This window comes from Antennarius striatus, chromosome 13 (assembly GCF_040054535.1).
Source record: "Antennarius striatus isolate MH-2024 chromosome 13, ASM4005453v1, whole genome shotgun sequence".
NCBI classification, from domain to species: domain Eukaryota; kingdom Metazoa; phylum Chordata; class Actinopteri; order Lophiiformes; family Antennariidae; genus Antennarius; species Antennarius striatus.
Window position 1 is genome coordinate 11,235,039 of NC_090788.1, and position 25,098 is coordinate 11,260,136.

General features: G+C 42.1%; 1 protein-coding gene across 2 annotated transcripts in view; it reads left to right on the forward strand.

Moving 5' to 3' along the window:
- Positions 1-1,174: 1,174 nt before the first annotated feature.
- LOC137606203 (transmembrane protein 47-like) overlaps positions 1,175-25,098 on the forward strand; it is a 31,710-nt gene continuing 7,786 nt past the window's right edge. The window contains exons 1-2 of one of the 2 annotated variants that reach the window (XR_011037838.1): positions 1,175-1,512; positions 19,319-19,459. Coding sequence is in view for 1 of the 2 variants with exons in the window: in XM_068331344.1 (XP_068187445.1) it covers positions 1,308-1,512; positions 19,319-19,459 (346 nt within the window). In the remaining variant the exon portion in view is untranslated. The remainder of the gene's footprint in view (positions 1,513-19,318; positions 19,460-25,098) is intronic. The other variant, XM_068331344.1, reaches the window with a different exon arrangement.

Consider the following 25,098-nt stretch of genomic DNA (forward strand, 5'->3'; position numbering starts at 1 on the left):
ATATATATATAAAATTTATTTATTTATTTTTTATACTGTTTTTATATTTTAATTCAATTTTATACTGTTTAGATTTTATTTTATACTGTTTATATTTTAATACTGTAATATTTTTAAATTTTATACTGTTTATATTTTTAGTTATAGTTTAGTATATAAGTCCTGTTAGTGCTGCATGTGCCTGTCTGTTAGTGTAATGTATGTCTTGTGGTATGTCATGTGATGTCAGTGTTTCCTTTTCTCCTGGTGTTTATCCAGTATTATTTGTTAAGTAATGCCTGAGCAGTGGATATATGCAATTTCCTCCGGGATTAATAAAGTATCTATCTATCTATCTATCTATCTATCTATCTATCTATCTATCTATCTATCTATCTATCTATCTATCTATCTATCTATCTACACTGTGTATCACAGCGCTGGCTCTCCCACGGCACCACCTTTTTACATGATCCACATGCGTATTTATAACAGTGAATACATCGTAGGGCGGGGTGGTTGTTTTTACATTGACTGTTCACTTGACAGCGAGCTCTTTTGCCGGGGCCAGGTGAGGGAGGTTGTTGCCGAAGCAATTCTTCCTTTCGTGCCTTTTTTGCACCAATATGAGAGTGTGCCAACTTCTTCAGGAAATCCCACTGTCTCTCCTTCTTCCTGGTGAATGCTCCTTACAGTACATACGCATTCAATGCTGCCATGTCAATCATATTGTAAAACACAGCCACTGGTTGTGGCCTTTGCTTTTGATGAATTTCTGGCTCTCCTGGTCTCTCAGCCCTACCTCCACCCCCCACACTGGCCAGGGCCCAGAGAGACTAGCTAATGCTAAGTTGTGCTTTCTAAACAATTGGAATTTGCATTTCCATTGAGTGGTGTCAACCACATTTGCAAATGAATTGTTAGCATACCAGGCACCTTTGGCTAGCAGTGACTTAGCTCTTGAAAGTTCAGAAAAGGCCAGGAGTTCTAGTGTAAAACACTGTGTTTGGCAACTTTATGTTAAATATAGTTCAAATCTGTTACATTAATAATATGTAACAAAGTTGTTAAAACAGTTTATACATGGTCAATTCTAGAGTTTTTTTAAACAGTTGTAGATAGCACCAGTGTAACAAACAAAGATATGACGGGGGAAAAAAACCATCGCTCGCTATTATTTTGAAACCCATTTCAACCGGATGTCTCTCGTTAAATTTTCCTAGCTGGTCCACACAAAGGAGTGAAGGCTATGTTGGCTCAGGAGCCGCACGGAGTTCTAACGATCTCTTCTGACTGACCGATCCACGCCGCTATCTTGTCCCGAGAATATGTCCGTGAACGAGGTGTACGTTTTCCGGCCCTTCAAGCTCATCGCGCTACTCTGCGTCTTTCTGGCTCTGTGTTTGGACGTGGTGGCTCTGCTCAGTCCGGCGTGGGTCACCGCGGACCACTTCTCACTGTCTCTGTGGGAGTCCTGCTCCCAGTCCGCTGGAGAGGAGCCTCAGTGGAGCTGCTTCTCCACCCTCACATCTGGTACGATTATGTTCGATTATGCACAGATTAAAAAACTTACTCTGCGTCAGGACGCTGTTTTTACTATTTGTTTCGCGTTTAAACCGTTGAATGTTTAAACTTTCCACTGGCACGGATAAACTACAAAAATAAGGACTCTAAACCATCTTTTTTATGTGGAAACTGATTTTACCACTTTTCTGCTGTAGCTTTCATGCAATGCACTGGTAATTAAGCAATACGTAAACAACTTGTGGATGATTTAATTACCATTTTATCTGTAGCTTCTTTTAGGGTCTATTTTTAGAGGCACACATTAAATATTTCACAAAGACAGAAAGAGAGGGGGGTGTTTGAATCTCCAGGTCTGAGTTTGTTTTACTGGGCTGCCTGGCCTCTGTCCATCAGCTGACGCCCTCAGGGCTTCATGAGCTGTTGATAAATTTCCTCTGTTCATACAAGAGCAGTGACGCGGTGACCAACACGCACACAAACATACACTGTTGTGCTCAGCTTGGACAGGAAGGTTTGAGTAGCTGACGAGGAAGCGTGAGACCAAAGGGATTCCCTTGAGCTGCTATTGTTTCAGTGACAGATCTCAGTGTGTTTACAGTCAATGGTCAACAGCGTCAACAAAGGGATGTGAGTCAGTGTCACATAACATTGTTGACACGGATGCTTTTATAACTTAAGAGAAGTTATAAAAGCATCACCTGAAAGTAGAGGTATTATATTTGTTTGTTTGTTTTGTTCACAGTTTTTTTCAGTTGCTAACAAGCGCTTACCCATACTTCAAATACTTTTTCTAAACTCTTAACCATGGCTTTGAACCGGTTCATGGAACGAAAACGAAAACCGGAAACTTTTGGTATTTTGGCAGGAACGAAAACGAAAACTTTATATTTTTTAATGTTCTGGAGCAGAATCGGAACAGAAAATAATTGTAAACCGGTTAATACCGTTGTTTTTTTTCGTTCTTGAAAAAAATATTTGACCTCATGTTTCACTTCCTGTCATTCACTCAACGCGGGATGAGAGCAGAGGGAAGTAGCGGCTAACAGCAACAGTTAGGAAAAGGGAGGTCTCCCAGTCATAATTTAATCATAACAGGTAAACACTGTAGTATGTCAATCTTAAAATACATGATTTAGACATCAACTCATTGGCTGCAAGCATTTGCAGTGCAGTGTGTTCCCGTACTGCCAGCGCTTTGTAGCAATATTGAGTTACGGGAGAAGATCTGTTGTTCAGCAATAAATGACATGGTGAAAGTTATTCTTTTCTTATTTCATGTTGTGTCTAAGTAGGAGGCATAAGCCTTAACTACAGTGATATAACTTGCATAAAGCAGAGGTGTAGTGCTGTGGTACTGTTTACTGTAGGGTAGGGGCATATCTATAATTATAGTCTATTGTATATAAACTTATTGCTTTAGTTGCCCATTTAAAAGTACTTAAATTACCGTATTTTGCGCACCATTCGGCACATTGTTTAAAGAGGCGCAGTCTAAACTACGGAGTTTATTTCTGTACTTCGATGTGCTATTTTCTATGTGCTGGTGCTTTCTGTGTTTTGTGTACTAACTATGCTGTGTGCTACAGAGAAATTAAGAGATAAATTAAGTTATGCTCTACTCTCTACTTTTACACACGGCGCACATTATTGTTCGGTGCATGCTTGCTAACGGAAGCAAAAAGGTGTGGTTAAACTGTGTTGTACTACATATTTAAAAAAATACACCGACATTATTTTTTAAATATGATTTTATTTATTTATTTTTTGATAAATCTGTGCTAAATCCTTTGAAGTCCTCATCTTCGGTCTGCATTGAATAGCTCGGCAATTTCACTATCGCTGACCGTCATGTTTCCGGGTGGCTGTCCGGTAATGATGCCGGCTTTTGCGAAACATATTGGACAAAAGTCAAAGCAGACACGTTAGTCAAAGCATCCGCAATCCACGCACATATTGTGGTGTAACTCGTGGTGTAACTCGCTCGGCACTGCCTCCAGTCCTGGTAAACATGTGTTCACGTCTCTCATCCATCACTCCACGCAGCTTAACTTTGAAGGCTCTGTTTACACCGATGTCCAGTGGTTGGAGCTCTTTTGTTAATCCTCCCGGGATGATGGCAAGCTCCGAATTCAGCCGCTTCACGTGGTTTTTACAGAAGCGGTGGTATGGGCGTGCATGGAGTCACAGATAAAGAGAGATGGCGAAGCATGAAAAAAGCCACCCGGTCTCTTTACGTGAACCGGAACAACCAGAACTGATAGCCTGGAGTTTACATGTTGCATCGAAAGCGTGTCTCTTCGCTGACGACATTGTCGGGGGTCTTTAGACAAACAAATATGGCTAACAGCTTACCTGCGGTACAGTGCTGGCATACACTGTACTGCATACCTGGTACCTACCGGAGGTGTGCCGGACGTAGTCTCGCATCATGTTCTCTAATTGGTCTATCACTGCCGGCGTACGTAGTGATATATTACATCCTATGTGGAAAATGGTTGATTGCTGACTAAAATCACAGAAAAACATTTTTACAGATTTTGGAACTCAGTGTACACATAAGACGCTTAATGTTAAAAAAGGCGCAGCTTTGATTTTTGAGAAATTTTAAGGCTTTTAAGCACGTCTTATGGTGCACAAAATACGGCACCTACATATTTATATTTCCGAGGTACTTTATTAACCGGTTCAGGAACTTAATTTTTTTGTTCTAACCGGTTCAGGAACATCAGTTTATGGGTGGCAGGAACTTAATTTTTTTGTTCTAACCGGTTCAGGAACATCAGTTTATGGGTGGAACGCAAAACCGGAAACGTTATAATTCCGTTTCTGTTTGGAACGAACCGATTGGCAACAAAATTCTGGTTCAAAACCCTGTTCTTACAGTTTTTTTTCAGTCGCTAACAAGCGTTTGTCCAAACAGCAGTCACATTTTCAAAACTCTTAACACAGACTCACACCTAGAAAGCACAATTGACCAAATGGTTAATTTTCTTCTCAAAAACACAATCTGTTAAATAAACACTAACTCTTCATTTCAAAATAGAATACATCTTTTTCTGTACACACGCTTTACCAAAACACTGGATGTTCGACTCAAAATTAAATTACTGTGTGAAACAATAATGCTTGCTTTCACTTCATAAGGTACATGTAGTCAGTCAAAGTACACCAGGCTTCAAAATACTGGGTATCATTGACATTTGAAAAATTACATAGACTTTTATGTTTCAGTTTTAATGGTATTTGCCTGCAAAATGTACACAAAATTTCTTGGTTGGGAACTTAATGTCCACATGCAATTTTCACATTCAAAAGCATTCCAGTAAAGAGCAAATCAGTTTTTTTCTTTTACAGTTTATTACAGGAGGTACAGTAAAAATACTGTTTACAATATGATAGAAAAAGCTTACAGTGAACAAAATAGCTATTAAACCCAGAAGAGCATTCTGAACAAAAAAAAAAAACAACAGCAAAAAGCTCGGAAAAAAGTGGGGGGTGGGGGACCTACGTAAAAAAAACACAAAAATACTGTCTCTAATCTCTACAATCTCTGATATCATCCAATGTAATGCACCCGGGTGAGAACCTGGGTATGCCGGATCCACCATTGGTAATGATCAGCTGTGTTTCAATGGGGGGGTAGTGACTCAGTGGTAGAGCGGGTCATCCAATGTTCCAAGATTGGCGGTTCGATTCCCACTCCCACCCAAAAATACCCGGATTTTGTTTTGTATTGTTTTTGAACTGATATCATGGCAGAAGCAGAGGTTTTTATACTGTATCTAAGGTTTGGAATATTGTTGTTGCTATTGTGGGATGTTGTGTGTTAACATTCCTAAATAATAAAAAAACGATCCTTAATTTTGTTGGGAGGTATGGCTTGTCTGTTAAGAAAATGAAAGCATTGTGGAACTATGTTCACTGACTGCATATTGAGTGAAAACAACATGAAATGTGTGAATGGTATGGCCACAAAAGACCGATGCTGTACTAATTGTTTTTAGAGTTTTGAAAATGTGACTGTGTTTGGACAAACTCTTGTTAGCTACTGAAAAAACTAACACAGATTCACACCTTCTTCTTCTTTGACTTTCGGCTTTTCCCTTCAGGGGTCGCCACAGCGAATCAATTTCCTCCATCTAGCCCTGTCCTTTGAATCCTCTTCTCTCACACCAACTACCTTCATGTCTTCCCTCACTACATCCATAAACCTCCTCTTTGGTCTTCCTCTAGGCCTCCTGCCTGGCAGTTCAAAACTCAACATCCGTCTACCAATATGTTCACTATCTCTCCTCTGGACATGTCCAAACCATCTCAGTCTGGCCTCTCTGACTTTATCTCCAAAACCTCTAACATGTGCTGTCCCTCTGATGTACTCATTCCTGATCCTATCCTTCCTGGTCACTCCCAGAGAAATCCTCAGCATCTTCATCTCTGCTACCTCCAGCTCTGTCTCCTGTCTTTTCCTCAGTGACACTGTCTCTAGACCAAACAACATCGCTGGTCTCACCACAGTTTTGTACACCTTTCCTTTCATTTTAGCTGAAACTCTTCTACCACACATCACACCTGACACTTTCCTCCACCCGTTCCATCCTGCCTGGACACGCTTCTTCACCTCTTTTCCACACTCTCCATTGCTCTGGACTGTTGACACTAAGTACTTAAAATCCTCCACCTTCTTGATCTCTTCTCCCTGTAACCTCACTCTTCCACTTGGGTTCCTCTCATTCACACACATGTAATCTGTCTTACTGCGGCTAACCTTCATTCCTCGCCTTTCCAGGACAAACCTCCACCTCTCTAGCTTCTCCTCCACCTGTTCCCTGCTCTCACTGCAGATCACAATGTCATCTGCAAACATCATAGTCCATGGAGATTCCTGTCTAACCTCGTCTGTCAGCCTGTCCATCACCATAGCGAACAAGAAGGGGCTCAGAGCTGATCCCTGATGCAGTCCCACCTCCACCTTGAACTCCACTGTCACACCTACAGCACACCTCACCACTGTCTTACAGTCCTCATACATGTCCTGCACTGCTCTAACATACTTCTCTGCCACTCCAGACTTCCTCATACAATACCACAGTTCCTCTCTGGGCACCCTGTCGTAAGCTTTCTTCAGATCTACAAAAACACAATGCAGCTCCCTCTGGCCTTCTCTATACTTCTCTATCAACATCCTCAACGCAAATACTGCATCTGTAGTACTCTTTTTTGGCATGAAACCATACTGCTGCTCACAAATGTTCACTTCTGTCCTTAGTCTAGCTTCCACTACTCTCTCCCATAACTTCATTGTATGGCTCATCAGCTTTATTCCTCTGTAGTTGCCACAACTCTGCACATTTCCCTTGTTCTTAAAAATGGGCACCAGCACACTTCTCCTCCATTCCTCAGGCATCTTCTCACTATCTAAGATCCTGTTGAACAACCCAGTCAGAAACTCTACTGCCACCTCTCCTAGACACTTCCAAACCTCTACAGGTATATCATCAGGACCGACTGCCTTTCCACTCTTCATCCTCTTCAATGCCCTCCTCACTTCATCCTGACTAATCTTTGCTAGTTCCTGGTCCACAACAGTAACCTCTTCTAGTCTTTGTTCTCTCTCATTTTCCACGTTCATCAACTCCTCAAAGTACTCTTTCCATCTTCCCATCACACTACTGGCACCTGTCAATAGACTTCCATCCCTATCCTTAATCACCCTAACCTGCTGCACGTCCTTCCCATCTCTATCTCTCTGTCTTGCCAACCGGTACAGATGAGTCTCTCCCTCCTTACTGTCCAACCTAGCATACAAGTCCTCATAAGCTTCTTGTTTGGCCTTTGCTACCTCTACCTTCACCTTATGCTGCATCTCCCTGTACTCCTGTCTACTCTCCTCAGTCCTCTCAGTGTCCCACTTCTTCTTAGCTACCCTCTTTCTCTGTATACACTCCTGTACCTCCTCATTCCACCACCAAGTCTCCTTATCTACTTTCCTTCCAGATGACACACCAAGTACTCTCCTACCTGTCTCCCTGATCACATTAGCTGTAGTTGTCCAGTCATCTGGAAGCACCTCCTTGCCACCCAGAGCCTGTCTTAACTCCTTCCTAAAAGTCCTGCAACACTCTTCCTTTTTCAGCTTCCACCATTTCGTCTTCTGCTCTGCCTTTGCCCTCTTGATCTTCCTCACCACCAGAGTCATCCTACACACCACCATCCTATGCTGTTTGGCTACGCTCTCACCTACCACTACTTTACAGTCACTGATCTCTTTCAGGTTACACCGTCTACACAAGATGTAGTCTGCCTGTGTGCTCCTACCACCACTCTTATAGGTCACTCTATGTTCCTGCCTCTTCTGGAAGAAAGTATTCACTACAGCCATTTCCATCCTTTTTGCAAAGTCAACTACCATCTGTCCTTCTGCGTTCCTCTCCTGGATACCAAACCTGCCCATCACCTCCCCATCACCTCTGTTTCCTGCACCAACGTGTCCATTGAAGTCTGCTCCAATGACAACTCTCTCACTTCTAGGCATGCTCTGCATCATTTCATCAAAGTCCGACCAGAATTTCTCCTTCTCCTCCAGCTCACATCCTACCTGTGGAGCATACCCGCTAACAACATTGAACATCACACCTTCGATTTCTAGCTTCAGACTCATCACTCTATCCGACACTCTTGACCTCCAGGACATTCCTAACAAACTCCTCCTTCAAGATAACTCCTACTCCATTTCTCTTCCTATCTACACCAAGATAGAACAACTTGAACCCTGCTCCTAAACTTCTAGCCTTGCTACCTTTCCACCTGGTCTCCTGGACACACAGTATGTCTACCTTCCTTCTCTGCATCATGTCAACCAACTCTCTACCTTTTCCTGTCATAGTTCCAACATTCAACGTCCCTACTCTTAGTCCTATACTCTTGGTGTTCCTCTTCTCTTTCTTCGTGCGAACGCACTTTCCTCCTCTCCTTCTTCGACCAACAGTAATCCAATTTCCACCAGCGCCCTGTAGGTCAACAGCGCCGATGGCGGTCGTTGTTAACCCGGGCCTCGACCGATCCGGTATGGAAGTCATAGGTTTGATTCGCATCTTTGATTTGGCAAAAGTTTTACGCCGGATGCCCTTCCTGACGCAACCCTCTGTATTTATCCGGGCTTGGGACCGGCACAATAAGACAGTGGCTTGTGTCCTCTTGTGGCTACATGAACACAGATTCACACCTACAAAACATAATTGACCAAATGGATAATTTTCTTCTCAAAAACACGTTTTGTTAAATATATGCTAACTCTTCATTTCAAAATAGAACACATCTTTCTTTGCACACACTAACTTTACCAAAACACTGGAAATTTGACTCAAAATGAAATTATTATCTCAAAGAATAATGCTTGTTTTCACTTCGTAAGGTACATGCAGTCAATCAAAGTACACCAGGTTTCCAAATATTGGGTATTTTTGACATTATAAACATTGCATAGACTTTTATGTTTCAGTTTTACTGGTATTTGCATGCAAAATGTACACAAATTTCTTGGTTGGGAACTGTATGTCCACATTGTTCACATTCAAAAGTATTCCAGTAAAAAGCAAATCAGTCTTTTTCCTTTACTGTTTTATTACAGGAGGTACAGAAAATTTCTGTTTACAATATGACAGAACAGAAAAAGCTTACAGTGAAGAAAATATCAATGAAACATGAGAGCATTCTGAACAAAAAAAACCCCAAGAGCAAAAAGCCCAGAAAAAAAGGAGGGGGTGGGGGGTTTACGTAAAAAAACACAAAATTTCTGTCTGTAATCTCTACAATCTGCAGGGTTTGGCCACATGTTTTCATCTACATCTGATATCATCCAAGGCAATGCACCTGAGATAGAACTGCTTGGTATGCCGGATCCACCCATGGACCCATGGGAAAGGTTGTCAAATGTTCAATTGTCTGTTTACTGTAACAGCTGCAATTTATTGTATTCGAACTGATATCATTGCAGAAGCAGAGGTTTTTAGATAGATAGATAGATAGAGAGAGAGAGAGAGAGAGAGAGAGAGAGAGAGAGAGAGAGAGAGACTCACTTTAATAATCCCGGAGGAAATTGCACATATACTGTAAGGTTTGGAATACTGTTTATGCTATTGTGGGATGTTGTGTGTTAACATTCGTAAATAATAAAAAAACAAACCATAATTTTGTTGGAAGGTGTAGATTGTCTGTTGAGAAAATGTAAGCATTGTGGTAATATGTTCACTGACTGCATATTATGTGAAAGCAACATGAAATGTGTGAATGGTATGGCCACAAAAGAGCGATGCTGTGCTAATTGTGTTTAGAGTTTTGAAAATGTGACTACTGTTTGGACAAACGCTTGTAGGTGAATGAAAAACACTGTAATTCAGAGTTTAGTTGTGGTTTGGTTCACTTTTGGGATCCAGTGCACTTCAGTGAAATTTTCTTACCATTGTGGGATCTAGTTGCAAGATTTTTGTTTCTAATGTCACAGACAATGATTGCAATATTTGAACAACAGTTACACAATGACATCCACTGATGATCTACCACATGTTAGAGTCTGGTTTGGATCGATCGGTGAGTCGGTCTCAGGGGTTCGGTGGAGACGGGGGTCAAGACAGTTTTGCCGAACATACAAGAATCACTGTGTACGTTTGACACGTGTCAATTCGTGATGACACGCCCCCCTTAGCCATCACTGGCTGCTGGTGATCACGCTGCAATGATTTGCCTACCTGTGCTACAGTGGTTTTTGCGCACTCAGTAGTCGATTTATGCCTGTCATGATGGTATGTCGTCTGATTGCTTTCTTAATATTTTCTTCTTCTTTTCCTTTTGGCTTTTCCCTTCAGGGGTCGCCACAGCGAATCAATTGCCTCCATCTAACCCTGTCTTCTGTATCCTCTTCTCTCACACCAACTACCTTCATGTCCTCTTTCACTACATCCATAAACCTCCTCTTTGGTCTTCCCCTAGGCCTCCTGTCTGGCAGTTCAAAAGTCAGCATCTTTCTACCAATATATTCACTATCTCTCCTCTGGACATGTCCAAACTATCTCAGTCTGGCCTCTCTGACTTTATCTCCAAAACCTCTAACATGTGCTGTCCCTTTGACGTACTTATTCCTGATCCTATCCTTCCTGGTCACTCCCAAAGAGAACCTCAGTATCTTCATCTCTGCTACCTCCAGCTCTGTCTCCTGTCTTAGCCGGCACAATAAGACACTGGCTTGTGTCCTCTTGTGGCTACATTTCTTTCTTAATATTTTAATTCATAGTAACTATGTTGAGCAAAAAAAGAAAGTGGTCGGACCAATATGTGCAACGTGAATTTACATGTACTGTATAACGGAGCGTGATGGGAGTCAGCGTTCTGCATGATTTGCAATGTCAAGTTGAGCAACTATAGTCTCGCACTGGCAAAAATAAAGGAACACTTCCTTAAGCTGCGTGGAAAACAACAGAAACAGACTTTGCTGTGAAAATGACATAAGAGTAGCACTTGCCAAGGTGAAACCACGCATATATGAACTGGTCTCTCAACAACAACCTATGTCACTGATTTGCAGGTAGTTCATTTCATGTGAGTTCATGCACTGTCTTGGTTTTGTCCTTTGAAAAAGGTGACATTAATGCACAATTCATTAAATACACCAGTAAAACATATACCGTGTTTTCCGCACTATAAGACGCACCTAAAAGCCTAAAATTTCCTCATAGCCCGTAGTGCGCTTTATAATCCGGTGTGTTTTATATATGGATTAATATTCGTGTTAATATTGGTTAAATACATAATCACTGAAAAAAAGCCGCCAGTCTGGCCGTCAGTCATGCCGCACTCCGCCACCAGAGGAGCACCTTCACAAGGCACTCGGGCCTACGCCCCCTAACAACGGTAGTCAAGGGGCGTCACCGAAGTTCCGGCTCTGACTGAGCTGCTCTCAGACGGTAGAGCAGACTGTAGGAGCACCGGTGATTACGTAGCAAAACATAAGGACCTTTCAACAATTCTATTAATAAAGTTTGACTGACTGACTGATCCCAGTATTTCCTAACTATTTGGCGTCGGAAATAACCCATTTTAAACTTAATTGGTCTAAAAAATGCCATTGTGCTGTCATCTGGAATCTAGTGACCGTCCATTCTATTAGTCTGTGGAAACACACGGAGAAATTGGCATAAAGGTGAATGAAAGACCCTCAAAGCTGATCTTCCAGCCTTTTCTGAAATTTCAAGAGCAGTCACTACTAGACAAAGGTGTCTACTGTACTGCAATTGATTTACAAATGTAGTTGATATATCTGGGCGGGCGGTGGAGGGGCGCATTCAGGCTTGTGTATTCTGTCTACAGCGACGTGCGGTGAGATTCACGGCGGTGAGACACCGACGTTAAAGTCAGTTCTAGGAGTAAAACAGCATCATATTTGCCAGTAAATTAGCAGCCTGACATTAAAAACTAGTTAAAAAATTGTTTAGGAGACACAGCAGCAAATAGCTCCACCTCACCTCCGACTGGACTACCGATTGATCAAAACAATATTTAATTAATAAATGAAGACGAACGTCGGAGCTCAAATATCTGCTTCAAACTTCAAATCAGGAAATAATCCGCTCTGTTCGCACTGACTGCACTCGTAATGAATTTAACTAGTTTTTAATCTCAGGTTTTTTAATATGCGTGTTGACTTCTTTCTAAGATGGCAAAGTAATCAAGTGATCAGGTTTCCTTGATGAGGCTCAGAATGGCTTATTGACATAAACAATAGGGGCCATTCAAAGGTAGTCAGGAAGTCATGAATGCAATCATTACTGCATAAGCAGCTTGGCTCTAACTAGTGGACGGATTGCGCAACTACAGCCGCTGCAGTTTATCAAATAAATTGTATTTATTTTTTATTGTGTGCGCCTTATAATCCGGTGCACCTTATATATGAAATACATTATAAAACAAACAAATTATTGAGGGTGCACCTTATAGTCCAGTGCGGCTTATAGTGCGGAAAATACTGTACTTATGTCTTAATTTTTTTTTAACAAAATTTATTTTTTTTACTAAAGAAGGGTTCGGTGAGTGAGCCCATGAAACTGGCAGGGTTTGGTACCTTCAACAAGGTTAAGAACCACGATTCTAAGTAATGATTCCATGTCTGATGGTCCGGACTGTTTAAAAGTAAATGGCTTGCAGGAAATTTACTGAGACAAGATGTGATAGAACATCAGACATGCAACTAGCTGAAGTGATTTAGTGTCTAATTTGGCAAGTCTTCAAAAGTTACAGAGTTGAATACGGAAGAAAAACTTTTATTAAATATTGTTTCTCTTAAATAACGATCAAATTAACTAAAGTTTTGTTTTTATGCCGCAGGGTCATGATATGGGGAAAACTGAATGTGCCGTCTAGTTGACAATAACTTCCATGTTTTTATGCTAAACATGGAAGTTATTGTCAACTTCCATGTTTAGCATAAAAATAAGATAAATAAAAGAAGAAGAATAAATAATATTCTTTTTGGCACACCAAGAGTTAACCCACTCCACCACCAAAAGGTTTTGAGAATCATTCACCTCACATGGGCCGAACCCGTCAGGTTGCCTTTTGTCAAGCCGTGGAGCCCCATGAGTGGGGTGTTATTGCCTCCAACCCCTTCCCAACCATCAGGGGGAGCAAATCAGCAGTAAAGGGCTGTTAGCTGGAGCCTCGTCTCTAAACATACAGTAATATTAGATTAGCGATGCCAGCAACAGTACGCTGTCTACCAGGGGCCAGAGCTTCTGACATAGAAGCTAACCTCAGGGTTCTGGCATCAGCTAGGGAGGAAAAGGGCAGTCAGAAACACTCCACCAATACACCTAGGAACATTGTTATTCATGTTTGCACCAATGATATTAGGCTCCGGCAGTCAGAGGTAACAAAGAATAGCTTGGTTAGGGCTCTGGACTGCGCTAGGAAGATGTGTCGGCATCGAGTAATAGTCTCTGGCCTCTTGCGCGGGGGAATGATGAGACTTACAGTAGATTAACAGCTATGAACCGCTGGCTGGCGCGCTACTGTAGGGAACAGGGTTTAGGTTTCGTAGATAACTGGCCTTCCTTCTGGGGCCGTCCCGAGCTGCTGAGAGCTGACGGCCTGCATCCTACTGGGGCAGGTGCAGCTCTTTTGTCAAGGAATATAGACAGGCCCTTACAGCGTGTTTAACAATAGCCATACAGCCATCGGGCTGCAGGTGATTAGAGAACCTACTAGGGTAGTTGTTGATGCGGTTGTGGAGTCTAGACTAGGAAACCATCAAACTGATGGAATAGTTAGTAACGTTGAGACTGTCTCCTTCCCTCAGATTTTTAATAAAATGGCCCGGGACTTAAACATGTACATTAAGCACGAGAATCTTACTTCTGCTCCTATCACCAGTGACAATGTGAAGTGAAGCACCTGATCAGGTTATACAAGCCTCTATACCTGAAAGTATCCCAGTTATTTTATCACATCGTGTTTATAGGTCATTACTTCCCAGATTCATTGAGACGCGGCATCTGGTTAAGATTGATACATCATCAGCTGTTAAACCATCTAACAATAATGTTAGTGATACTACCACATTTCAATTTGGCCTTTTAAATATTAGATCATTGTCATTTAAGGCCTTGCTTGTGAATGATTTAATTCTTCACCATGGCCTGGATATAATTGCTTTATGCGAAACATGGCTAAAACCAAATGTCTTCTTACCGTTAAATGAAGCTTCACCACCTGATTTTACATATGCTCATGCCGCAAGGGCTGATAAACAGGGTGGAGGTGTTGCTTTTAAATCAAATCAAATCTATTCTTAACCTGACTTCTAATCTAGATATTCATTTTACCTCTTTTGAAGCTCTTGTTCTAAAACCATAGCCTACAGCTGTAAACAGCAGGCTTCATCTTGTAGTAGTATATAGACCGCCTGGTCCCTATTCTTTATTCTTAGAAGAATTTGGTGAATTCATTTCGGATCTAATTACTCAATCTGATGAGGTTATAGTGACTGGTGATTTTAACATTCATTTAAATAACGCTAGTGATCCGTTGTGTAAAGCTTTCTTAACCCTCCTGATATGTTAGGTTTCACTCAGTGGGTACATGAAGCAACTCATTCCAGTGGTAATACCCTAGATCTGATTCTATCGCGTGGTATAAATGTTACTGCTGTGACTGTCTCTCCTCTTACGTCAGTGATATCTGACCATTTTGTTATTACTTTTAAAGCAGCCTTTATTTGTCAAGATAACTTTACTCATGATTCAGTCACTACTCGCCATATCGGCTTGTCAACGGTATCTAAACTTATTGAGCTTCCACCTGAGGTATTGACTCCTTTTACTGTAGCAATAGGATCAATCGAAAATTACACTAGTGATCTAAACTCAGCTCTTTCTAGTCTGTTGGACTCAGTTGCACCTCTAAAAACTAAAACCATAGGGGTGCGCAGGTCTACACCATGGTTTAATGCGCTCTCAGACGGGCCTGTAGGAGTTTAGAGAGCGCAGGTGGCGTAAATCAAAATCTAAATTATGCTACAACCATGCTCTGTCGACTGCTAAAGCTGCCTATTTCTCCATATTAATAAGCAAAAATAAACACAATGCTCGATTTCTGTTTAATACTGTAGCCAGATTGACCCAGAAACAGCCAACGGCAAGCAGCTTGTTATTTGCAGCTACTGATTTTCAAGATTTTTTCTGCTGTAAAATTGATAACATTAGACATAAAATTACTTTTTCAGCTTCACCTGGATCAAAATTTGATGTGCTTCCTTCTGTGTTAAAACCCAACATCTCTCTTTAACACACTTTGAGACTGTCTCTCTGGAAGAATTATCGAAGTTGGTCTCAATCTCTAAACCTACTACATGCCTCTTGGACCCTCTCCCAGCTAAACTAGTTAAAGAATTATGGCCATTGCTGGGCCTTACAATGTTAAATGTAGTTAATCTTTCTCTTGCAACTGGTGTTGTTACCATTAGCTTAAAAGCGGCCGTAGTTAAACCTCTGCTTAAAAAGCCACATCTTGACCAAGAGTCTTTACAAATTATAGACCAGTTTCTAACCTTCCATTCTTATCTAAAGTACTAGAAAGGGTAGTATCTCAACAGCTCTTAGATGATTTATCATTAAGCGGTCTTTTCGAACCATTCCAATCGGCTTTTCGGGCCTGCCATTCCACTGAAACAGCACTTACCAAAGTTGAAAATGATCTCCTATTAAATATGGATTTTGATACCACTTTTGTTCTCCTACTTTTGGATCTTAGTGCAGTGTTTGATACTGTACAGTAGATCACTGTATACTCCTTGACCGACTGGAGAGGCAGTTTGGTGTCTGTGAGTTAGCTCTTGCTTGGTTAAAATCTTATCTATCTGATAGGACTCAATGCGTCTCCTACAATAATAAAACTTCTGCCTTCTCTGACGTCCAATATGGCCTACCTCAGGGGTCTGTACTTGGTCCTCTGTTATTTTCCCTCTATGTTGCACCTCTTGGTCAAATTATACACAGCTTTGGAATAAGTTTCCATTGTTATGCTGATGACACACAACTTTACATGACCATAAAAGCGGATGATCGATCTGAATTAATTAAACTAGAGGCCTGTCTTTCTGCCGTGAATAGTTGGATGTCCAGTAATTTCTTGCTCCTAAACCCAGACAAAACAGAGATGTTAATCATTGGCCCTGCGCGACATAGAAACCAATTTCAACAACTAACAATATCTGTAGATAACTGTTTTATAACCCAAAGTTCAACAGTCAAGAATCTTGGAGTAACGTTAGATTCAACTCTTGCCTTTGACAAGCATATTAAAGAGGTGACAAAGATCACCTTCTTTCATCTACGTAATATTTCCAAAATTAGGTCCTCTCTAGCCATGGCTGATGCAGAAATTTTGATTCATGCCTTTGTGTCTTCTAGACTTGATTATTGTAATGTTCTGTTATCAGGGTTGCCTCGGTCTAGTACTAGGGGCCTTCAGATGGTTCAGAACACAGCAGCAAGAATATTAACTAAAACTAGGAAATTTGACCATATCACCCCAGTATTAGCTGCATTACATTGGCTCCCGATTCATGTTAGATCCGATTTCAAGGTCCTCTTATTGACATAAAAAAGCATTAATGGGCTTGCTCCAACTTATCTGGCTGAGCTTGTTAAACCTTACACGCCGATTAGGGCTCTCCGCTCTCAGAATACAGGTCTCTTGTGTGTTCCTAGAGTTAAAAAAAAGTCAGCTGGCCAGAGGGCCTTCTCCTATTGTGCCCCTTTCTTGTGGAATAATCTCCCTATAGGTATTATACAGTCTGAATCCATAGATTTCTTAAATGTAGACTCAAAACATATCTGTTCTACCTAATATATAAGTTATATCGGGGGTGGCAGTCTCAATGTTTAGGTTTAGCCTTGTCCTGCCGACGAGCCATAGGATTTCTTAGGTAGGCCCCTGCCTCCCATTAATGCTCTGCTATTCTGGTCCCTCTAGCACCACTCTCGCCCCTGCCCTCTTTGTATCTCTCCCTCCTTCTCCTGTTCTCTCTCTCAGGCCTTTGTGTGGTGGATCATCGGCAATCGGCTACCTCTGTCTGCTTCCGTGGCTGGCAATATCACAAGCTAAACAATGGTCCTGTTTCACCATCCACTAGGGGAGTGCTGGTTCTGCCTCATTTGGTTCTGCTGTGGTTTTGGGGTTTTGGCAGAGTAATCTTAAACTATAACTTTTTTGAGAACAATGACTTAGGCACTGTTTGGTTTGTCCTCAGAGTGGTGGATCCTCGGCAATCGGTGACCTCTGTGTGCTTCATCGGCTGGTGGTGACTCGCTCTACTGGATGGATCAACGTGCCTTTGTCATACATTTATTACTGTTATTATCATTGTTATTATTATTGTGTTGTTAATCTGTACATGCAATATCTATTGCTTCGTCTGTCCACTCCTGGAAGAGGGGTCCCTCCTCTGCAGTCTTCCTGAGGTTTCTCCCATCCATTTTTCCCCCTGTTAAGAGGGTTTTGGGGGGAGTTGTTCCTTATCCGATGTGAGAGTCGTACTGCTCGCAGTGCACAAAGGTCAGAGGGATATCGTCCATGTGCAGATTGTAAAGCCCTTTGAGACATTGTTTGTGAATGTGGGCTATATGAAAATAAATAAACTTAAACTTATTGTTAAAACTGCAACAAGAAAATTGGTTTATTTTGCATTTTTTCACCCAAACCTGTTGCTGACGTTTTAGCACTATTTTGACAGTGAACTGCTCAGAGTGGGTCTGACTCTTTGTGTGAATGACCACCAGCACAGACACAAGCATAACAATGAGGAGAGAAACACAACTTTCGTGTGACTGGTCACTGACTTTGTGGAATGTGTTGAGTGGATAGGAGGAGGGCTTTTCACTGTGAGCGTCTGCAGGGCTCATTAAAGCAACAACGGTGGGGTGTGTTGGGGTTAAAGTGGCAGTTCACGAAAAAGCAAAGCTAATTTATTATTCACAAATTCATAACAATCCCAAGGTTCTCGAATTTCTAACTGTTTTTGGTCTGATGTAATCTGTGTGGTTTAGGCTGAATGAACAGATACCTCAGTGACCAACAGAAAAACATATTGGTGATATGAATACACTGTTTAATATTCTTTAGAGAAAGGTTGGGGTTTCTTTTTGTCAAAACCAAAAGTGTAACCTCATAATGGACCAAAGATGTTCAAAGAATGAATCAGATCGAGTTCAGATGTTTTTCAGGAAAATTTAATTTTTACTCTCTGAAAAACAAGTGAATCAGAAGCTCAGAGAGAGAGAGAAAGAGAGAGAGAGGGAGAGTCTTTTGAGGCGTGTCTTATTCTGACGCCAACAAGAATGACACAAGTGAGATAAAATTAAACATTTTTGTCTGACGCTCTGGTCTTAATTTCTGTACCAAAGCTGTGTGCTTCAGTAAATCTTAAAGTAGCTTTTGTGACAACTCACCCTTGCAGAAGAAGAATCATGTGATGTAGAAGAGTTGATTAGTTTGATTATATTCCACTGAAAGAAACTCAAGACTGAATAGTTGTGGTGTTAAAAAGCCACCATCTCTGAATCGATGGGGAGAAGACTTGCAGCCAAGAGCAGGAATACCAGCTCCAGTCATCAACACTCCAATGATGCATCGCACTGTCGAACAGGCCAACACACAGATTTCATCAGCAAAAAGGCACAGAGATTTCCAGTTAGCAAGAAAATCACTTCTTTTCAGTGTAAAAATCTAAGGAACCACAATAACCCGTGTAGACAGATGGATAGTGGACAGCGTTCTGTGACAGATGGAAGTATAAAATCATAAAATAATAAAGTTTGTGGGGGTGAGATAATAAATATAGAGGGGGACCGCTTGTACTGAAAAGCTGCAATGCAGTATGTGTGGAGTTATGTTTACCTTAGTTTTCTTTCAAGTAACATTGATCACCATATCAGATATAGCGGGGTGGGGGTGTGTGTGTGTGTGTGTGTCAATAACTCTACAATATATCAGCTTTTGACAAGTAATTAAATTTTTCTTAACATTGAAACACAAACTTTAATTCTCGAACCAGGTAACATGTAAGTTAGGTAATGATGATGCATATTTAATTTCTTTAGTGAAAATAATCACAGATTTTGACTCAGCTTCTCTCTTTAATGCAGGTCTGATTGTTGTCCTTTATTCACCTCACACTGGGATTATCTCTTGTGTGTTTGTCAGCACAGCGGTTCGTTCTGCTTTGCTGGGACGCTCCACTCTAACCTGAATTTGTCGCATCCTGCAGACTGGCAGATTGCTACCCTTGTACTGCTGGTGGCTGGCGCCGTGGCAACCCTGCTGGCCTTCCTGGTGGCTTTGATCTCCCTCTGCCGGGGGACACAGAGGCAGCACTACCGCATCGTAGCCGTGTTCCTCTTCATTGCAGGTATGTCTTTCTCCTCACTCACTTTTATACCAAACCCTCTGGAATCATGTGTACCTCCAGCACTCCAGCGCATCACACTCATGCACAATTGGAAACATAACAATGGCACCACAGTAATCTTCATATAGACAGGCCTATTTTTGTTCCAGAGCTCACATAAATAGAAGTGTGCAGAAGGAAAGAAGCAGCTGAATGAAGCTTCTGGTTGAACTTATTTTTCCTCTGATGTGGAGTCTGGGGAGCTGCCGGCTCACGGGCCAAGACAACGCAGCCACGGAATTTGCAGACTTACAAAGTGAAATCACTGACAGGGGGAAAAAAAAGGTCACCGCAGACTCCTCAGCCAATACAGCCTCATTAACTTGGGCTGTACTCCACCAAATGCTTTGTGGAAAGGTCCTTTTGGGTTTTGGCACTTAGGGTGGATCTATCTATAAAACATCAAATTACAGTCAAACAGCCAGTAGTCAAGACATTTTGTTCCAAATGCTGCACAGCTGATTATATTCAGCAAAGTGGTGATGTATTGTAATTTTCAGTGTTCGTCCGTCTGTCCATCCATCCGTCTGTCCACCAAATATCTTCACATCCGTTGCAGATAGGATGATTACACCCAATGAAACAAAAAGCACATTACTCGGGCGGCAAAGGGGACGAAAATGAAATGATGACCTTGACCTTGAGAAAAATAGGTCAAGGTCAAACTTCAACTCTTGTGCTCATCGCAGATTTTTGGAAGGCAGTCACGTGATACCGTACGTGCATTCTATTAGCTGATAGGCATCCACAAGTGTGCAACGTTCTGTGTAAAAAATGTCAATGATGGCCAAAAGGTATTTGGGCAAATCCAGTTACTCAACATTTTTGTGCTTCAGTCTTTGCAGGGATGAAACATAGATCATATATTATGTTTGTTGAGCAGTTCAATTGGCTGTCAGGTGGAAAAAAAACAGATAGAACTTCTTGTTTTTTCCTATGTTAAATAATCAAAGGTCCAAATTGTGTAAAATACATTTTTTCGTGGTTTGCCATCAAACCTGTCACTGTCCTGTAGACATATGTCCCAGGTATGGGTAAAAAGTATCCTCTCTCTGTTTTTGTTTGCGCCACCTATCAGAAAGTATTTCCTGTGAAGCACTGTTGTGATTTGAGGCCAACTATGATATCATAGAATGCTGTAGTGCATACTAAAGGTACTCACAATTTGATCTGCCCACATTCACACTGAAGCAAAATGAAAGCAACCCGACACAAACTGGGGGCTGAAACAGGGGGTATACAGGCATCCCATAATACATGCAGGCCAGAAACTTAACACACTTTATTTTGGTGACTTCGGTTTGGGGTTGTTACAGGTATAATATTATAAAGGATAATAATGAAGGATTCTGATTCTGAATATTGAACCTTTAAGCTTAGTCTCAAAATCCACTGAAGTAAATTGATTTGTCAGTAGAAAGAGTGCATTTTGCAGTGGTGGGCCGTCAGGGCCTGCAAGGCCTTCTTTGCTGGCCTAAAAAATATCTGAATCGCAGACTGATGTTAATTCAATTTTGTCCATGAATACTTATTTAATAAGTCGAAATCGTCTGTCAGCTTCCTTTCATTGCTTTTCACCTGGTTGCGCTGCTTGACGTGTGTGTTCATATTTAAGAATTTAACCAATCACATTTCAGCCATTACTTGTTGCCAGGTCAGAAATCTACCTGGACGCCTTCACAATCAGGTTCAGAGGGCAGACAGCATAAAATAAGTGTCGGTAAAATTGTTGGCTTAACCAATCACATTTCGGAGTTGGCGACACCAATGCCTTCTAGAAAGCGTACGCAACGTCAGCATTTTCACACCCTATGATTGGATAGTGAGAGTGTGTACTAGCCAGAGCTAGCAAACTGCATCTGTAGCGAGCTGCACAAGCAAATATATTGTTTTGCTGATTTTATAGCGGTTTTATCAACCCACAATGACTGAAGGAGAAGAAGAAATGGATTTGGTTGCAGATTTACTGTCAAAGCCGTTTTTAAGACAGACTTTTCAAGAAAAGCTGGACATCCTCAAGAAAGGTCTGGCAACTCTGAAGCTAGCAATTCTATCACAACCGAGAAAAGGATTTGTCCGCCACTTTTAGTGGCAGTACACATCCAGAGTGGTCAATACAGTATTTGAGAAGAGAGATGCTCTAAACTAAAGGAACTGTTCTATCACATCCTGGAGCATCATGCCGTGTACAACAAGGAGTCTGTGCACTGTTCTGGTGGATTTAAACCATGTCTGGATGATTTTGAGTTTTGTTTTTTGCTTCACACATTTAATGGCATTTCTGAGCATTCAGACGTGCTCTTTTCAATAGTACAGGACAAAAAACTGGATGTACAGTTTTTGTCTGGCAAGGGTAAAGGAGTTTTGTGACACATTTGAACGAGAGAGCAGCCGATACGAGGAAATCTACGAGGCCACTGAACCCAGCGCGGGTGCTCCGAGCTGCGTTCAAGCACAGGAGAGGTCAAGCACAGGATCCTTGCACACTCCCACCAACTCCACAGCAGGGTTCTGGACAACATTACATATTTTCCAGACACAGACCAGATTTCACAACCACAAAAACGGATGTTTGTCTCCCTCCTCGACCCGCAGAATTTTCGGGAATACTAGAAAAATTTCCCACATGCAGCCTTCTCCAGCTTAACGCAGAGCCCTTGAAAACTGTTTGATCTGCCTTGGCTAAGAATAGAACGCTCCACTCTAACCTGGATGATTTTGCAGGAAAATCTCCCACTGATCTCCTTGACTTCCTTCAGCAGAAAAATCTGAGTGAGAGTATGGGGCAGCTGTACACATTTGTGTGTTTGGCGGTGACCATCCCTGTGTCCACTTCTTCTGTCGAAAGGACATTTTCAGCCCTAAATCAAATAAAAACTTATGCCAGAAATACGACAGGTCAGGCTCAACTTTCAGCATTAGCTTCGATGGCGATAGAAAAGGACTTCTTGATGGAACTGAAATGCACGGATAATCTGTACGACAGAGTAATTGAAATCTTCTTGAGGAAAGAAAGGAGGATGGATTTGGTGTACAAATAAAAAGAATTTTTGATGAGTAAAATCTGGCTATATTCCTAAATAATATTGCAATTTTATGAAGTTATTATTGCTTTTTTATGTGTGTCGCAGCTGTAGCTGTAGTAAAGGTTTTGTGGCCAAAAAAATAGTTATTGAGGGTTGGATTGATTCAGACAGAGCACTACTGAAGGCCTAGGTGTGAAATGCACGGCCCACTACTGGCATCTTGTAAAAGCCTGCATAGAGTACATTATATGTCCTGTCTTATGTTTGATGAACTGATTTGACTCATTCTGTGTGAATAGGCTGGAACAGGCAGATATAATGATGTCCTTGTTCTGCCTCTGAGAACATGGGCCACAAAGGACCAGTGTGTGCAGTCGATTAATGCAGGTGACTTAAAGGGGCCCTATTATGAAAATCACACTTTTTCAGGTCTTTACATATACATAGTGGTCCTCCCTAACCCAACCAACTCCTAGAATCTGGTAAACAAACACTTCCTGCATCAACAGATATTTGGACTTTTAGGAAGTCATGGCTCTGTACGACTCGATTCGACCACAAAGCGCTAGAATAGGCATTCTTGACGTCAGACTTTGCACTCTGTGCTATTGGACGATATGGATTGGTGGACATGCTCAAGGGCGTGGCCATCCCCAAGACGGAGTTGTTTGTGTCAGACGTGAGGCAGCAGTCTGTTGAAATGGCGTCCGTGAGAAGGAGACAAGGTAGTTGATCAGTTGTTGATTGTACAAATCAACACCAGTGTTTATTTTTCATCCCATCCAATGTAGAACAGAAGAGACCGTGGTTGCATTTCATTTTTAATGGCTATCTGCAGCTACATCGCCTGCACGTTTGTTTGTGTGTGGAACCACTTCACTGCAATCTTTTTTAGCAATGAGGGTAATTACAGACGGGGCTTTGCCTGAGACTGATCCTCATTCAAGGATCACTCCCAACCATACGGGACCAAGGACCTGCATCCCGGTTACAGGTAAGTCTCACCACATTTATCTTTTTTGCAGTTGTCTGTTAGCATGGGTGATCAATTGCTATTTGGCTAATTAGGTAGTGCTGCTTTGTTTCGTGTTTGCGTATTGCGTGTGTGTGCGTGCACTCCCACATGTGTGTGCGTGCTGGCCTACAGTATAAAGCTAAAACGCACGTAAGTTGGTTCATATTTTCTTATTGTTTGTTAGCCTGAATGAAGTCATGTTATGCTAGGCTATGTAGGGAGGTCTCCTTTGTTTCGAGTTTGCGTGTTGTGTGTGCGCGCACGCTCCCACACGTGTGTGCGTGCCGGACCTACAGTATAAAGCTAAAACGCACAGTAAGTTGGTCTCATATTTTCTTTTCTATTATCTGTCAGGATAAATAAAGTCAACTTATGCTAGGCTAAGTAGGGAGTTGTGCTTTGTTTCGTATTGTGTGTGTCCGTGCACGTGTTAGAGTCGATTGTTTGTTGGTCGTCACAGCGACAACGCACACAGGTCTGTCCTCCTTATCCAAAATCAGAACATTGGTGTCCTGAAATTAGTGTCCCTCTTCCTTGTACATCCATTCAGCCTACAGCTTCAAGGGACGTGCCATGCCAAACTGACCCAGTGGACACTCATACTGTTGTTACACAGCTGTCCTGCAGGACTCTTCATTCCCACAAGTCATATTCCATACAATGTTTTAATAAAATTGGTTAAATACACTCATTTTCTAAATATTGTTGTCTACAGCTGGAGGATGGTGGGGGATCAGAGTCACCGAGGTAGTTAAACAACTGCACGGTGGCAAAGCCCCGGGTGTTGATGAGATTCGCCCGGAAATGCTGAAGGCTCTGGGTGTTGAGGGGCTGTCGTGGATGACACGCCTCTTTAACATTGCGTGGAAGTCTGGGACAGTGCCGAAAGAGTGGCAGACTGGGGTGGTGGTTCCTCTTTTTAAAAAGGGGGACCAGAGGGTGTGTGCCAATTACAGGGGCATCACACTCCTCAGCCTCCCTGGGAAAGTTTACTCCAAGGTGCTGGAAAGGAGGGTCCGGCCGATTGTCGAGCCTCAGATTGAGGAGGAACAACGTGGGTTCCGTCCTAGTCGTGGAACAACGGACCAGCTTTTTACTCTCACGGGGATCCTAGAGGGGGCTTGGGAGTATGCCCATCCAGTCTACATGTGTTTTGTGGACTTGGAGAAGGCATACGATCGAGTCCCCAGGGATATACTGTGGGAAGTACTGCGGGAGTATAGGGTGAGGGGGCCTCTCCTCAGGGCCATCCAATCCCTGTACGCCCAAAGTGAGAGCTGCGTTCGGGTTCTCGGCAGTAAGTCGAACTTGTTCCGAGTAGCTGTTGGCCTTCGCCAGGCCTGCGCTTTATCACCAATTCTGTTTGTGACTTTCATAGACAGGATATCGAGGCATAGTCGTGGTGAGGAGGCTTTACAGTTTGGTGGCCTGAGGATTGCATCACTGCTTTTTGCAGATGATGTGGTCCTGTTTGCGTCATCAGCCTGTGACCTGCAACGCTCACTGGTCTGGTTTGCAGCCGAGTGTGAAGCGGCGGGGATGAGGATTAGTACCTCCAA